At 37.6% G+C, this 13827-nt stretch overlaps 1 protein-coding gene across 1 annotated transcript; it reads right to left on the reverse strand.

Moving 5' to 3' along the window:
* Nucleotides 1–707: 707 nt before the first annotated feature.
* LOC134658749 (delta(3,5)-Delta(2,4)-dienoyl-CoA isomerase, mitochondrial) lies at nucleotides 708–12979 on the reverse strand. The gene is made up of 9 exons (XM_063514393.1): nucleotides 12807–12979; nucleotides 12588–12726; nucleotides 10296–10384; nucleotides 9080–9183; nucleotides 8120–8223; nucleotides 7584–7671; nucleotides 5534–5646; nucleotides 3408–3534; nucleotides 708–891 (listed from the first exon to the last, which is right to left on the reverse strand). The coding sequence occupies exons 1-9, from the start codon at nucleotides 12856–12858 to the stop codon at nucleotides 796–798; spliced, it is 912 nt and encodes a 303-aa protein (XP_063370463.1). The 5' UTR covers nucleotides 12859–12979; the 3' UTR covers nucleotides 708–795.
* Nucleotides 12980–13827: the final 848 nt, after the last annotated feature.

The raw sequence follows: 13827 nt of genomic DNA on the forward strand, positions 1-13827 counted from the left end.
GAGAGCCAATGACGTCACTTTTCCACCTTGACAAGATTTTTTTCGCGGCGATTTCGAACGAGCGCACCACCGGTTCAATTTTTACAATGAATTCACTTGAATATTCACTCCTCACTTGAGAAATCAGCCCGATTTTAACTGAATTCAATTATGTCACGACACAAGTAATTCCCGGCGTCGTTTTTGCCGATATATTGGTATAAAATACCGACATACGTCCACCTCGGGAGCGCATAGGCGAATAACGTAAAGTAGGTCACGCCAGAGCCTTACTGAATGGAGGGGCTCGACCGGGCCCATCCCCGTTCATGCTACCAGCCATTGAAAAATAAATAGGTCATATCATTGCACCGTGGCCTATATTGCAATTGCACCATTCACAGGCAGTGTGGGCCCTGGTTCTATTTTTAGACGCTCTATTTTGGGGTAGGTCATTCGCAGCAAGCGTAAATGCAAGCCTCTCTATAAACTAGGTTACCTGATTTTCTTTGTTAATACCCGGTGCAGTGACGTAGTTCGGAGCTATGACGTAAGCAATTTCATCCGGAATTTTAGAAGCGCGGCCATATTGGCTTTTAAGTATTTTATTGGGTATTGAAGGGTAGCCATTAAGTACATTGTTGTAAATTTAAAAAATAAGATTAGACTAGATGCTAAATTTTTTTCGCGAAAATTAAAAAGTCACGAAATGGAATAGATAAAATAGATTTACAAAATTAACAATAATACTTTATTTCTATTAAAATTTATACAAATTAAATAATATACAACATTTTGTCACTTGTATCTTCTAAATTAGTAATTGTCGAATTCGGCCTGTTCCTTCGCTACTGCCGCCATTGCAGATTTGCTCAAATCGTCACTGAGCAGCATTGCTTGATTTATAAGGCGCTGTGAACAAAAGAAAATACATTTCAAATAATTAAGTTACGTTTAATAATTCACAAACGATTAATTTGTTTTGATTGTTCGATTTTTTAAATATTTTTTTTATTCGCAGGGTTTATAGCGAGTTTTTGATTTCATTATGGGTCCATATGGGCAATGGGCAAGTTGAGATCTATAGCTGGTCAACCAAATCTTGTCAGTAAAAAAAGGCGCGAAATTCAAATTTTCTATGGGACGATATCCTTTCGCGCCTACATTTTTTAAATTTGCCGCCTTTTTCTACTGTCAAGATCTGGTTGACCAAGTATAATTGAAATAATCATGGTTGCATTAGGTTAGTACTTAGTATACCTATTGTTTGGAACTTTTGGAAGTTCTATTTTTTTTTCTTTTTAAGACTTAAAAAAATCTGTAAATTTAATAATATTTAAAAAATACACTACATTTTTACATTTACTACTATTAGGCTACTTTTTAAAATTTTATAATAGGTACATAAAAAGAAGAAAAAAATAACCCCTCAATTTTCACCCTCGCAATATCCACACAAAAGTTTTTTTTTCCTAGCCTATCTCAGTGTCCCACTGCTGGGCAAAGGCCTCTTGATTTCCACAAAATTTAAATATATAAAATCAAAGATGCTTTTGAAAGGGGTTTTTGAAATGTATAAAAGCTGGGAGTTGAGAGATACACAAGATCCACAATATTCAATGTGACGTCAGACTCGTCAGAGGTATTTTCATTGAGAACTAGCTAATGGGTTGGACACCTCATAAAATTCATACATTTAAAAAATAAATAAATATGATATCGAGTTACATTTTTAAAGCTTATATAATTAAAAACTTAAATAGAAGTTGTAAGTGTAACTAGGTTCTTAGGAACCACTAACGCCATCTATCGTAAGTACGAGACAAACTCAACTTGCTTTTACGTGTAAAATACTATACTATAGCTGGTCAACCAAATCTTGTCAGTAGAAAAAGGCGCGAAATTCAAATTTTCTATGGGACGATATCCCTTCGCCCCTACATTTTTCAAATTTGCCGCCTTTTTCTACTGTCAAGATCTGGTTGACCAAGTATATATATATATGTCGGCGGCCAATTGTAAGATCAGGGATATCGTAATGTTCCTGTGTAATGTTTTGACGATAGTTACATTAAACCAATATATAGGTAGGATAGGTTCGTTAGGTTGCTTTAGATGCCCGAAGGGCAAACTGCCCAGAAATAGGAGCCCCGCGTAGCGGGGCTTCGTCGACTCAGAGAACGGGTCAAAGATTTTCACGTTTCACGATATGCCTAGGAATTTCACGATATGCCTGATCTTACGATCGGCCGCCGACATATATAACCCCTTTGAGATTGAGCCTATTTTGAGCACTAGAGGCCAATTCAAACTGGAACTTAGTCCGAATATTGTAACATGGCAAACCTGCAGCCCTTCTCGATTGTCTTTTGTTTTCTCTGGTGAAAATTTCAAGGCAATTCTATGTTAATAAGCGCCACTTGCACCATCCATCTAACCCGGGGTTAAGCGGTTAAACCGTTAACCCAGTGTCAAAATGTACTGGTGACCGTGGTAACTCCAGGTTTAATCGGTTAACCCCGGGTTAGTGGAATGGTGCAAGTGGCGCTAAGGTACTTAAATACAAAATACAGAACATAGCGGCCCCCTTTTTTAGGGTTCCGTACCCAAAGGGTAAAAAACGGGGCCCATTACTAAGACTTCGCTGTCCGTCCGTCTGTCCGTCTGTCACCAGGCTGTATCTCATGAACCGCGATAGCTAGACAGTTGAATTTACACAAATGATGTATCTCTGTTGTCGCTATAACAAATACTAAAAATAAAATAAAGTAAATATTTAACGGGGGCTCCCATACAACAGACACGATTTTTTTTGCTCTATTTTTTGTTGATGGTGCGGAACCCTCCGTGCGCGAGTCCGACTCGCACTTGGCCGGTTTTTTAAATATCTATCGTTAAATTTAAGTAATCACAATTATTTAGCAGTGGCGCTAGTGCACGTTGATGGGCTCTTAAGTACTAGTCTCTCTGGTACATATTCAACACGTTTCTATTCTAATTGTAAGTTTTATAAAAAAAGGTTTTTAAAAAAAAAGTACATATATAAATGCAATAGATATATTTAATAATCTCCCCGATGAACTAAAATGTCTAGAGGGCAATCAATTTAGATGTAAATTAAAACGTTGGCTAATACAGAGAGCATTTTACAACATTAAGGAATATTTTGAATATAATAGAGATAATATTGTATAACACCTAGCTTTTAAATCATAAATCTAACTATTAGTTCTAGGTAGTACCTAACTAATTAGTTTAAGCCATAAATTGCATGTATGTAAATATAGGTATTAAGTAGATGTAAGTAAACATTGCATGCCCATGTCGGGTAACTGTTGGGACAATGTTCTTATTATATAAATGTCATCTTCTGTACACAGTTTGTCAATAAAGTGTTTCTATTCTATTCTATTCTATTCTATACTTACAATATGCGCCAGTCCTTCGTCATTGGTGACACTTTGCGAATACACCAGGCTTTGCTTCGTGGTCTGTATGGCCACGGGACTCTTTGAGGCTATGGTCTCCGCAATCTCCATTACTCCAACTATGGCCCTGCGATCAATAAACATATACAGTCAGCAGCAGAAGTTGCTTAGCGGGCGAGGTGTTCAAAATTACCTTGGCACGCTCTTATTCTCTTAAGAATAAAGTCGCGTTAAGATTTTTTTAAATATCACAACACCAAGCCCGCTTAGCAACTCCTGCTGCTAACTGTACATTAGAACAATGTAATACATACAGGATGTTGCATGTAACGCGAGCAAATAATTAAAACATATTATTATACTCCTCAAACTATAAAACTTTTAAAAATTATGAATCCTTTAGACTTCCTCTTTTTCATAAAAAATAAATATTGCCTTCAATGTACGCTGACATCAGTGTGTTTGACGTTGCTTGTCACGCTTTCAATTTTCAATACATTGCGTCTTAGAATAAACATTAAAGTGTAATAAAAATCAAAACATAAGTTATTTTTAAAAATTCCTGAACAAATGTTGCTCGGTTTGAGGAGTACAGCCTACAGTTTAATTTATTGCTCCTGTTACAGGAAACACCCTGTATAATATGGGAGGTATCAATAGAAATGTGCGGCTTCATGTTTGTTTCCGATTCAGGCCACAAGATGGCAGACCATCCAACGCGCATGGTCCCTCTATAGGATATTTGACTGCTAGTCAAATCAGTTTCTTTTTTCGAACTGTCAAAACGATTTTGCTACTATGGAATTTACATGAAACACTAGCATGTGACGTCACAATCAAATCACCTACTCTTTATAGTTATATACGGGTTTTATAATAGAAATTGTGTCTAAAATAACTGCTGTCTACGTTTCTCTATTCATCTTTTGGTGCTTTATTTCATGCATGGTGTAAAATAATTTATTAGAAATACAGTAATTACCCTATTAAGTACCTATAGGTGCTCAGGCTGGTGGCTGACTTTCATATACGGAATCCAAGTGTTAATGTTAACTCACGAGTCCTTATCCTTGTACACTTTGCTGACGAGACCCAACGCGAGCGCCTCTTTGGCGTCCATCCTGCGCGCCGTGTAGCACAGCTCTATAGTGTAGCCGAAGTAATCATCATCATCATCTCACATGATACTCACGAGTCCTTATCCTTGTACACTTTGCTGACGAGACCCAACGCGAGCGCCTCTTTGGCGTCCATCCTGCGCGCCGTGTAGCACAGCTCTATAGTGTAGCCGAAGTAATCATCATCATCATCTCACATGATACTCACGAGTCCTTATCCTTGTACACTTTGCTGACGAGACCCAACGCGAGCGCCTCTTTGGCGTCCATCCTGCGCGCCGTGTAGCACAGCTCTATAGTGTAGCCGAAGTAATCATCATCATCATCTCACATGATACTCACGAGTCCTTATCCTTGTACACTTTGCTGACGAGACCCAACGCGAGCGCCTCTTTGGCGTCCATCCTGCGCACCGTGTAGCACAGCTTTAGTGTGGCCGATGTAATCATCATCATCATCTGACATGATATTCACGAGTCCTTATCCTTGTACACTTTGCTGACGAGACCCAACGCGAGCGCCTCTTTGGCGTCCATCCTGCGCGCCGTGTAGCACAGCTCTATAGTGTAGCCGATGTAATCATCATCATCATCTGACATGATACTCACGAGTCCTTATCCTTGTACACTTTGCTGACCAGTCCCAAGGCGAGCGCCTCTTTGGCGTCCATCCTGCGCGCCGTGTAGCACAGCTCTATAGTGTAGCCGATGTAATCATCATCATCATCTGACATGATACTCACGAGTCCTTATCCTTGTACACTTTGCTGACCAGTCCCAATGCGAGCGCCTCTTTGGCGTCCATCCTGCGCGCCGTGTAGCACAGCTTTAGTGTGGCCGATGTAATCATCATCATCATCTGACATGATACTCACGAGTCCTTATCCTTGTACACTTTGCTGACCAGTCCCAACGCGAGCGCCTCTTTGGCGTCCATCCTGCGCGCCGTGTAGCACAGCTCTATAGTGTAGCCGATGTAATCATCATCATCATCTGACATGATACTCACGCGTCCTTATCCTTGTAGACTTTGCTGACCAGTCCCAATGCGAGCGCCTCTTTGGCGTCCATCTTGCGCGCCGTGTAGCACAGCTCGCGGGCTATAGACGCGTTGCCAATCACCTGAAATTATATGTGTTGTTGACTGTACTTTATAAACAGGTAAAAAAACAACGGGTTGCACTCCGGGAGTGCTGACAGAAGTGAAAACTCAATCACTATTGCAAAATTGAGGTTAACGCCATTTAGCGCTATTTAGTCGCATTACTTGAAACCCCTAAGCACATCACTGTTAGTACTCGAGTTATATTAATACCAGCTAGAGCAAAACTCACTAGATGGCATTTAAATCAATAAAGAAAAACTCAATGACATTGAAGTAAGTTTTTCGATCAGGTCACGTGTCCGTCTTACGTCTTACGGTCACGTGACACCTCTCGCGAGTTTAACATTTTTTCCCCCATCACAAAAAGTGCACAGCGCCGCTAAAGAAGTTTTCACTTCAAAAAACTCTGTCTTTTAAACGATTAAACTGCTAGACAAATTTAGATGAAATTTGAAATGAAGAGAGTTGAGGCAAAGATATATAGTTCGTTTTTTTTAGCATTAGAAAGAACTTGAAAGAAGGTAAGCGATTTTGACATGTCTTTTAATTGAAAAACACTTTTTAAAAATCAATAACTATTACTTATGAAAGCAGAAGACTATAAAAGATCGTATCAGATTCATAATTGTTACATATTTACCGTAACTTATTTTTAAAATGTGTTTTTCAATTAAAAGACACATCAAGATTGTTTACCTTATTTCTAATGCTAAAAAAAAACGAACTATAGGATAGTTCTTATCATGGAAGTTATCCCTTAGGGCTCATTTAGACGGCGCGCGAACTCGTATACGATTTTAGTTACATTGCGGACCATTGAGGTGACATCAATTCAGCCGACCGATCAAACGACGCAATGTAATTAAACTCGCATGCGAGTTCTCGCACCGTCTAAATGAGCCCTCAAGGGGGTGAAAATCGGAATGGAATAGACTACGCAAGTACTAACTACATATGCATACAAAGTTGCGGGCAGAAACTATTTACCCCCTTAAGGTGACAGTCTATTTCCAACTGCACTACTGTTCATTTTACTATGGAAATTGACAGTAACAGCGGCGCGTTCAGTACCAGTAGTGCAGCTGCGGTTGGAAATGGACTGTCACCTTTATTCATAAACGCGCTACAAACATCAATTAGCTAATAATCGTTTGTCCTTATCTGGGATAAACCATAATCTAAATAAATCAGGCCCGTAAAGTTTTTGAACAAGGTGGTTAGTAGATATACCTATTTACCTATATGACACAGCATATTGTTTTATTATGTAGCCTTTTTCTTCGTTTCGAAACACAAACATAAGACTATAAAATATACTATACAGGGTGTAATCTAAAACGTGATACAAGATAATCAAACCTGAATCTTTTCATGATTTTGAACAACTTACTTACTATGGGGTCAATTTGTAATATTAAAAAAAAATTGAGCTGTTCCATAGAAATGGTCAAGGAGAGGTAGACAAAAATGTATGGCAAAGATTTTTTTTATTGTTAATTTACAAAGTTGACCCCATAGTAAAAGTTGCTCAAAATCATGAAAAGATTCAGGTTTGATTATCTTGTATTACGTTTTAGATTACACCCTGTATATCATCATCATCTTCCTCGCGTTGTCCCGGCATTTTGGCCACGGCTCATGGGAGCCTGGGGTCCGCTTGGCAACTAATCCCAGTAATTGGCGTGGGCACTAGTTTTTACGAAAGCGACTGCCATCTGACCTTCCAACCCAGAGGGTAAACTAGGCCCGTATTGGGATTAGTCCGGTTTCCTCACGATGTTTTCCTTCACCGAAAAGCGACTGGTAAATATCAAATGATATTTCGTACATAAGTTCCGAAAAACTCATTGGTACGAGCCGGGGTTCGAACCCGCGACCTCCGGATTGCAAGTCGCACGCTCTTACCGCTAGGCCACCAGCGCTTTGATTACACCCTGTATATAAGTATACTAACCTTGGGTAGCCTCTGCAATGTCCCCACGTCTGCGGCGAGACCAATGTCCACTTCTTTAACCTGGAACCAGCAGTCTTCTGTACAGTATCTGGAAACCAGACATATTTGCCTTTCACTATAGTTCGTTTTTAGGGTTCCGTACCCAAAGGGTAAAAAGTATATATATATATATACACATATATATATATATATATATATAGATATATATACATTTCTCCTCCCTCCCCCTTGGACCTCCAGGAGGAGGCCTATGTTCAGCAGTGGACGTCTTATGGCTGAGATGATGATGATATATATTTCGGTGATCTCGGAAACGGCTCTAACGATTTCGATGAAATTTGGTATATGGGGGTTTTCGGGGGCGAAAAATCGATCTAGCTAGGTCTTATCTCTGGGAAAACGCTAATTTTTGAGTTTTTATACGTTTTCCGAGCAAAGCTCGGTCTCCCAGATATTTAGTTGTAAATCAATCAAAAATCAAAATATTTAATAAAAATACTGTGATTTGGATCCTAGTTGATTAGGATAGTACCTACCTCATGTCAGCGGCAGTAATCAGATCGACTCCTGCGCCGACGCACGCGTTGTGGGACACGGTGAGCACCGGTTTCACACACTTCTCTAGTGAGGAAATCCCGTCCTGAAAGATTCAGACAATTTTATAAGTTCTAGTTGTACGATCACAACGGAAAGTATTTTGGTAAAAAAAAACACATTTTTGATACAAGATTTTATCCCTGACAGTAAAATCGACTTGGCGGGGGCACTGCCGTGCCCCCAAATATACTTCCTTCAATATTTTGACTGTGCATAGACAAATGAATGCTCATAACTTTTTAATAATTAAAAAAAACAAAGGAGCTGTGTTTAATAACACCTAAGGGCCATTTGCGCCATTCACTAACCCGGGGTTAATTGGTTAAACTAGTTACCATGATTACCAGTACAATTACTGGGTTAACGGTTTAACTGGTTAACCTGGGTGGAGTGGGATGGTGCAAGTGACGTGAATTGTGTTAAATTATTATTTATAATGTTCATATGCGGAGAGGAGGAGAAGAAACTACGTTTTTAGGGTTCCGTACCCAAAGGGTAAAAACGGGACCCTATTACTAAGACTCCGCTGTCCGTCCGTCCGTCCGTCTGTCACCAGGCTGTATCTCACGAACCGTGATAGCTAGACAGTTGAAATTTTCACAGATGATGTATTTCTGTTGCCGCTATAACAACAAACACTAAAAACAGAATAAAATAAAGATTTAAGTGGAGCTCCCATACAACAAACGTGATTTTTGACCGAAGTTAAGCAACGTCGGGCGGGGTCAGTACTTGGATGGGTGACCGTTTTTTTGCTTGTTTTGCTCTATTTTTTGTTGATGGTGCGGAACCCTCTGTGCGCGAGTCCGACTCGCACATGGCCGGTTTTTGTTATTTTTATGGGAAAGTGGTCACCTGCCATTGTCCACTTTCATCTTAATGTTCATAGATGTTATTACCTGGTATAGTCCAATAATTTTGTTCATGAATCTCACTTGCCGAGCGAGATCCCCACATTCCCCGATGTCACTTGCTTTTTCCATAAAACTGTTCAGGTCTATGCCTGTAAATTATAAAAAAAAATTAAAAAAATTAAAATTAAAATTATTTATTTGGTAGCATACAATTTTTCATAATTGGGCTGGTACCTCTTTTTAAGTATTGTAAATACTTGTATTAAGAGAATACCGCTCTTCCACTGTTGGTAACTTACAGTTAGTTTTTTATTTTATTTTATTATGCTATTAACATTAGATATCAAGCAATTACAATTAAACATTAGAATTAGAATTACAAAAACAGTAGGTGTCATGCCAAATATTGATATTAAACTAAAAACTAAAAACTGTATATGCAACAATAGGTACAATTCCAGTTATTTTCTGAACAGTAGTCCAGCGACTAGTGTACGAAATAGGTACAAGTACTTAATAATAATGGTAAGAATATTTTATATAATAAATATGTGCGCGCGGGCGCGGGCGTATGTGTATATGTGTGTGTGTGTGTGTGTGTGTGTGTGTGTGTGTGTGTGTGTGAGTGAATGAATTAAATACGATTACATTAGTTTCTAGATATTATTTTGAAGAATTATACATATATACTCAAAATACAGTAATCTACATGAAAAAAGATCATAAACGAGGCTCGGAAAAACACCCGTCATTTTGAAAACATTACCCAATTCGTACAACAGACGATAGACAGACGTAGGATATAATAAGTGTTCCGGACGTTTGTGTTTTAGTTTTATTTTATTTTGGGTAGTTCCTTTTCATAACTTTGACGATAAACAGGAAATCCCACCTCACCCCGTAGTCCCTCGTAATTGGGGTGAGATGGGATTTCATACAAAGGCGATTTTGGAAGATTGTTGGATCGATTAATTTTATTATGAGCATTACTATAGCTCCATTTTAAATTGGAATGCATTATTTTTGTAGCAGTAGCCTTAAAATCCCATCTCACCTCCCCTTTCATCCCTTCTCTCCCCATTCATAACCCAACTCTCCCCGCGAACCCTACTCACCCCATTTTACGGTATGATTTGTTTTCAAAATGACAGAGCCTTGATCATAAAATATGAGTTTTATGAACAGTCAATTATTAATATTTATGTGGGATCTATATTTGCAATTGTATACACAACTTTTAAAAACTAAACTGAAGACACACCTCCAGTAAAATGTTTCCCTTGTGCTGAAAGTACAACCACACGGCATTCTGGGTGTTGACTCAACGCTTCAAAACATTGTTTCATCTCTCTGAAATTAGAAATTCAATAGTTAATAAACAAATAGGTTTGTACGGAATATACAACTCAATTTTTAGTGTTCCGTACAAAACTTTTTAGTGTTCCGTACAAAACTTTGTTCACAGAACACTTATGGGATCACTCTGGTCTTGCAAATCGGTTAAATGTGTTTTTCTCAGAGACCATTTGACGTAGATAGCTAATATTTGGAACAGTTATAGCAATTACCACCACTAACATTATTAATAAGTCAAAACCGCTTATTTATTATTTTAGGGGAAAATTTGGGGGTTGAAAGGGGTCAGCTGAAATTATTTTTTGAAGTGAAAACTTTATTGATTTAAATGCCATCTATTGAGTTTCGATCTAACTGGTATTAATATAACTCGAGTACTAACAGTGATGTGCTTAACAGTGATGGGTTTCAAGTAATGCGACGAAATAACGCTAGATGGCGTTAACCTCAATTATACATAGTGCTGCATGCAGACATTTTGCAATAGTGATTGCGTTTTCACTTCTGCCGGCACTCCCTGACCTGAGTGCAACCCGTTGTTTTTTATTTGTAAGAATCGTGTCGGGTACCATTAGAAAGCTTGCAAAAAATTGAGTTGATGGATTGATTTTGACTTCATTTTAGAGTGCAATAGTTTCGATAAAAATGCATTTAAAGTTGCAAGTTTTCATACAAATAATTTCACCTCTGTCCTGGCGATTTTCGCGAAAACTATAGCTAACAGGTAGCTGACCAGTCAATACCCAACTAAAACAAGCATGAAGACGGCGGGAAAATTATCAGGAGAACCATATCTTTAACAGTTTTTTGACTGCTGGTTACTTAGGGAATCAATACTTAGTAAAACTTTACTTTATAATGGTTGTCCTATTACCTTTAAAAACAACCATATTTTAATAGAAATAAATTTAAATTTGGAACAGGATTTTTCACGTATTTAAGTCATTTAGTAAATTTGTTTGTGGCATTTATATGTGCATAGAGTTACTAAATCTTAGATATAAATTAATTTAATATTTATTTAATAGTGTTGATGATTTTAAATTATGACTATGACTGACTACTTTTGAGCTAAGTGAACCTGCTGGATAATGGTTGTGTGATGGACAGATAGGCACATTATAATCCAGTAAAATTGTAGAATTTTGTAATGAGGCTCTTCTGCATCAAATCCGGTAGTTCTGATTTTTCGCAGACTTATTTATGATGTTGGCCCAATTAATAATCCAAGTTTGTGACCTCGAGCGCCGAACGCAACTTTGTCAAAAATCGAAAAAACCGCGAAAATATCGGTTTTCTTTTAGATTTGGGCGATTATAACCCTAAAGGACTAGTTTTTGATAGTACCGTCTTTATATGTTTTTTAAAGAAGACTAAATTTGATACAATACGAGATTAGAACTGTCTCTATAGATTGAACAGGGTCTACTATCGTCTTAAACCTGTCCGAAATATCTTTCAGCAATGATAAAAGGTTTGTAACTAATAAGACCTTGTTATTAGTTATTTTTAATGTTTTTAATAAATAAGACCTTGTGTTTCATTGTGTTGGAGATATTAAATAAAATTTCATCCGTCATAAGTGTCATAACGATGCGTAACATGGTATAGTCAGCAGCAGAAGTTGCTAGGCGGGCGAGGCGTTCGTTCTTATTCTCTTAACAATAAAGTCGCGTCAAGATTATTTTGAACACCTCGCCCGCCTCGCAACTATTGCTGCAGACTGTACGAAACACATATTTACCACAGTTGTGACTGCGGGCTTGCCAAATTTTTTTTATTATGACTGACATATTATACTACTGTTTTAGTCAACAATGTTCAATACCGGCATATAAAATGATCATAGGGCAAAAACTCTCGAATTTGTATGTGTACAGTCAACAGCAGAAGTTGCGAAGTGGGCCAGGTGTTCAAAATGATCTTCACACAACTTTATTGTTAAGAGAATAAGAGTGTGTCAAGGTAATTCTGAACACCTCGCCTGCTTAGCAACTTCTGCTGCTGACTGTACGTCACTCAGTCAGAAAGGTAAAACTTCACTCTTTCTGTTCTACTGACTCTGTAAGTGTATATATTTACAAATGCGCGAGTTAAAAGCAAAGAAAAAGCTTGTAGACGACCATCTACAAGGAGAGACCTTAGGAGACCTTCTCCACACTGACCTTACATTGTCGAAGGTCCGATTAGTACTTACATCCACATATTATGATTAAATGTGTTCAGTTTCTTAGGCCTATTTAGTTCCACATGAAATACATGTTTTTTTGGCACTGATACAGCTAAAGTGTCGAATTTAGGCACTTCACTGGTTGCTGAATAAAATCTTAATAAACCTGAAAACACAAAACAAATAAAAATACTATTTATTTACTGTAAATAGCAAAATGCAAATGCTATAATTTTATCAACTAACTTGTGGTTATTCTGTTTTGTTTAAAAACTATGTTTTTCAGTAAAGACGTCATGTTTTGGGCAACTTGCAAGTATTAAATTAAAGTAAATAACAGAACTAAAAATAAGGAAAACAAAAGAGCAAAGTCCAAATTGTTTGGAAACTTAAATAATAAATGAAAGTCGTGTTGTCAAGCGAGCAATGATAAATCTGTATAATGTCAATGTCAAACTGACAGTTGACATGCGATTGTTCCAAAACGTACGTTCCAAATTGTAATTTGACTTAATTTAAAAAAATTAGTATTTCCTAAAATATAGTTGGTCAAATCAATTTATCAGTAAATAAGAACAAAAAAAAACTATATTAATCCTTTTTCGTTTGGGTGCTAGTAGTAGTGTAAGACAAAGATAGTATGATTCCCTCTGTCTATGTTTGAAATGAGACAGTCCTTTGACAAACTATAATATTTATTAGAGTCTGTGCGGAAAGAGAAGAGTCGTGGAATGTTTGGTGCCCAATACATTCCACGACTCTTCTCTTACGAGGGGCGTTCAAAATATTCTCGGTATTGATATCTTACGACCTCTTCTAAAATTTCTTTCGTTACTGGCCGCTAAGGTTTATTCATTGACATTAAAAAAAAGTATAATTCGAACCGAGATAGTCTTTTGTTTTTCTGCAATTGCTGAACAAACATGAACATCCTGTGCGAATTGACAATGTTAACTAAATTAGAACATCGATGCGTGATAAAATTCTTGACAAAACAGGGTAAAAATCAAAAAACCATAAAAGAGGAAATGGATTGTGTTTACCGTGAGTCTGCTCCTTCTTTATCTACCATTCAAAAGTGGTCAAGCGAGTTTAAACGCGGAAGGGAGAGTATTGAAGATGACCCTAGACCTGGCCGGCCTGTAGTAGCTACTTCACAAGAAAATATTGATAAAGTGGAAAAACTTATATTGGAAGATGGTCGAGTGAAGGTAAAATCTGTAGCACAAGTAACCAATCTCTCTATTGGTACCGTACATGATATTAT

Source organism: Cydia amplana, chromosome 23 (genome assembly GCF_948474715.1).
Source record: "Cydia amplana chromosome 23, ilCydAmpl1.1, whole genome shotgun sequence".
NCBI lineage: Eukaryota > Metazoa > Arthropoda > Insecta > Lepidoptera > Tortricidae > Cydia > Cydia amplana.